Source organism: Polistes canadensis, unplaced genomic scaffold, assembly GCF_001313835.1.
Source record: "Polistes canadensis isolate GaletaPanama2010 unplaced genomic scaffold, ASM131383v1 scaffold_421, whole genome shotgun sequence".
NCBI classification, from domain to species: domain Eukaryota; kingdom Metazoa; phylum Arthropoda; class Insecta; order Hymenoptera; family Vespidae; genus Polistes; species Polistes canadensis.
In genome coordinates this window covers 58,011-62,068 of record NW_014569968.1, presented here as the reverse complement: position 1 = coordinate 62,068, position 4,058 = coordinate 58,011, and the positions used below count along the sequence as shown (strand labels likewise).

General features: G+C 33.8%; 1 protein-coding gene across 1 annotated transcript in view; it reads right to left on the bottom strand.

Moving 5' to 3' along the window:
- Positions 1-382: 382 nt before the first annotated feature.
- Positions 383-4,058, bottom strand: part of LOC106792398 — a 42,283-nt gene continuing 38,607 nt past the window's right edge. Inside the window, exons 4-6 of the mRNA XM_014758805.1 lie at positions 2,456-2,790; positions 1,979-2,253; positions 383-1,753 (exon numbers count right to left, since the gene is read on the bottom strand). Of these exons, the coding sequence (XP_014614291.1) occupies positions 931-1,753; positions 1,979-2,253; positions 2,456-2,790 (1,433 nt within the window). The 3' untranslated portion in view covers positions 383-930. The remainder of the gene's footprint in view (positions 1,754-1,978; positions 2,254-2,455; positions 2,791-4,058) is intronic.

The following is a 4,058-nucleotide window of genomic DNA, read 5'->3' as shown; positions in this document are numbered from 1 at the left end:
CGAAAAAAGAAAAAAAAAGAAAAAAAAACAAAAATAAACAATTGTAATGTGCAATTAGAAATATTTGGAAAATCTTGTATATCGTTAAAATTACTTTTTCGTTTTCCTTTTTTTTTTTTTTTTTTTTTTTTTATTCATAATAAAAAATGTATTTACATTGTGAATAGAAAAATTTTATCCAAACATTTGCCCATAAACTAAAACGTAAATGCGCGTTTATTTTCATTGAACTCTTATGAGGTAGTCTCTCTCTCGACGACAGTATCGCCGTAATACCGGAAGCCNAAAAAAAAGAAAAAAAAACAAAAATAAACAATTGTAATGTGCAATTAGAAATATTTGGAAAATCTTGTATATCGTTAAAATTACTTTTTCGTTTTTTTTTTTTTTTTTTTTTTTTTTTTCTTCCTATTGGATGTAACGCGTTTTTCGCATGGGCAGGCAAGAAATTCCTCCCATAAACTAAAACGTAAATGCGCGTTTATTTTCATTGAACTCTTATGAGGTAGTCTCTCTCTCGACGACAGTATCGCCGTAATACCGGAAGCCTGATTGCGAAAGCCATCTTCGGAGAAAACCGCTATATCCGTTGCGCTCGTCCGCGAGTCTGTAATTACAGGATGATTTTCTTCGGTCAACGGCCTTGCTTGCAAATCTTTCCTGTTCTTACTCTCGGACCATCTTACTAGTCGAGGATGTCCACGTTTCTAGCAACCATCATCTCATCGACTATCCAATCTCATTATTAATTTCTCTTTCTCTCTCTCTCACATCCTTTTAGGGTTTTCTACTATTTTCTATGTTCTGGCCAATCTTCGATTAGCTAACTCACTAACTCACTCACTCATTCTTCTTCTTCTTCTTCTTCACTTAACATTCTACTTTACCGATTGTTAATCGAGGAGAAGAGAAAAAATAAGTATAATTATATCAACAGACAGTGTTGTAAATTCCTTCATCGTCTCCGTTAATTGTATTCGTTGAAACGTCTGAATGTTCCGATCGCGTTGGTGCCAATTTAACGTAACCCCTGTCTTTTTCCCTTGTACCACTACCACTAGAACAACCACCAGTACCACTACCACCCTGTGATTGATGTTTACTTATCGGTGGTGGTGGGGGTGGTTTGTCTTCTTTCGTAAAATCACGAAAAATGTTTCTGTCCGGTGGCTCACAGATTTCAGCATAAATGTCTTCGGTTCTCGGTGGTGGTGTAGGCGGTGGCAATGGGGTTAAACTATCCCTGACCTTGGAATAAGGAGGATCGGCTGCTGCATCAGCCTGTGACTGAACTTCTAGTACACTAGTTGAGATCGATCTTTGAACCTGGTGCCTTGAAGAAGAACCCGACCCATGCGTGAGATTCGTTTCCGACTCAAGACTCGCGTATCTTTCTGGCGATCTCATACCAATTTCCGGTCTCACGGCGAAGGTGAAGGACGCTGACTTTTTCGCTGGATTACGGCTTCTACCGCCTTGGGCTATCCTAGAGATTTTATCTAAGAAACTGTGATGATTGTTTGAACCAGTATTATTATTATTATTATTATTATTAACGTTTCTCCCATTGCTACGATCACGTATCGTACTTCTTTTAATATTTTCTAAACCTTCTTTAAGACTTTGAAGTATCGGTTTAGGTTCGGGCTTAGATTTGATTTCCTTTAAATTTAATTCTTTCAATTGGCCACCGTTGATACATGGTTTAGGTGGTGCCACGCGTGGTTCAGTTGCTCTTTGATCCAATGCTCTTCTGTAATATAAATAAATAACCGTGCGATATTTTTGAATATTAGATTTTGTTCATTCGATTCATCCTAAGTGATCACGATCTCGTTTTTAAATGGAATATTTTTAATACGTTTTATGTTTGTCGTCTTTGCCGAATAATTTTAATTCAAATCATTTGAACTCTTTTGATCGTGTTAATAATAAAAGATAATAAATAATAATTTTTCAAGATTGTATTCAATATTACCTGCATGCCGATAACAATCGTTGCATTTTCGGTGAAGCCAATAATCTCGCTTCGGAAGGACACCCTAATCGTGCTCTTTTCACCCTTGGCGCAGTTGGACCAGTAGCTACGAGTTCCAGTAATTCTGGTACAGTTGAATTTGGCAAAGGTCGTTCAGGCATTAATGGTACTGCACATCCCAATACTATTGGTCCCTTCGTTGCACCTTCTAATTGCATCAATCCACTATAATCTCGTGGTAATGGTATTGGTAAAGGCCCAGCAACTAAACGTACCTATGAAATAATACAAAATGAGTGGTTAACGTTGTTTCAAATTGGTTTAAGTTCAATTTTAAATAAAACATTTGATAATACAAAAAGGTTTTTTTATTTAATTTATTTAATAAAAATTTAACAACGTATATTCGTAATATCTTTTCATAGTTTTAGCTTTATTTTATTAATTAGAAAAATAATGTTGTTAAAAAATGTTTACCCTAAGTGGTAAATCTCTCCTAGCTAATTGATGAACTCTATAAAGAACTGCATCACTTCCAGTATCAAGGGTACCACCTTGACAGGTGGCATAAAATTCTCCTCTTGCTGAGAGCTGTGCAAATAGCTCGTGTCCGTGAGAATCTAAACATTGGGCGTACTGATCTCTCTCAGACGATCTTGAACTTTTGCCATCCGGAATGCCAGCTATCACACCGGATATGCCACTGTTTGAAACTGGTGCACGTCGTGTGTCTTGGAAAACAGCTGTCAAACGTAGTACCTCGCCAGCCCTTACGGTGGTCTTCGTGTAATGTGCCCGTAAATTTCCATTTTCTGGATGGGGGGACAAACAAACAAACAAACAAAAAAAACAATTCCTATCGTTTCTTTCGATAATAACAAATCAATCGTTTAGAAAAAAAATAAAAGATAATTCATATAATGTTGTTAATTCATTTTCATAATTATTTTGTATCCCAATAAAGAATTTGTAATGCAATGAATAAATAAATAATTAAAAAAGCATGTTTATATATAGAGGAAAAAATTAATCAACCCTTTTCTAATAATATTAATCGAACGATTCACATATATATATATTTATGCACTGATAATTTAAAATAAGAAACATTAAATAACTCGACACGTAAATAAAACATAAACAAAACATTGAACACTGCAGTATCAATAAATATTAATCTGACATTAGATTAGTACAACGAAGTGGTGCATTGGATAAGTAAGGAAGATGCATGGAATAGGAACGATCGTTCCTAATTCTTGCTTGTACAGAACACCATCCTACTTGCAAGTGTGTAAGAAAATAATGAAAAAAAAAAAGAGTGAGAGGTAGAGGGAGAGAGAGAGAGATGAAAGAAGAATGGAGAGCAATTAACGGCAATAAACGTGCACGTAGGCGACGTGATAACGGACATCGAGACGACATCGAGGGAGAGTATGGTTGGAACACATGAACCAACACAGCAGCCCATGAGAATATGTTCCACGCCCAGGTAAGAAACGTTCGAGAAAATAACTCGAGGCAATAACGCGATTCTCCACACACGGATATATTATGTATTATATATATATATATATATATATATAATATATTCTAAAGGAAAATTAATTCGTAAATATATTAGAATTTGTTGTTGTTACATCTACCCCTTCTAGGCTTTTATGAAAATAATTACAATTTGTAATAATTTATGTACATCTCTAAGTAAATCTATGATATAAAAGATTGTTGTGATGTTTAACATATATATATATATATGTGTGTGTGTGTATAAGAAATATATATTATTATATTAATATATAAATGTATATATAATATGTATATGGTATCGTGAAAAACCGAAATTGAATTGTAAGAAATAATATCGTAGATAAATTTAAAAAATTTGTGTAAATGCAGAACGAGAATAGGATTGAGCCCTTAGGATTGTTCAATAATTGTTTTAATAATTAATAACATGCAACATAAACATATGCACATAAGAAATTTATATATATAATGAAATTAATAATGTTAATATTTTATTAATAGATTTGAATATTTCAAAACACATAGGAAGAGAAATTGGATTGTAAGAAAT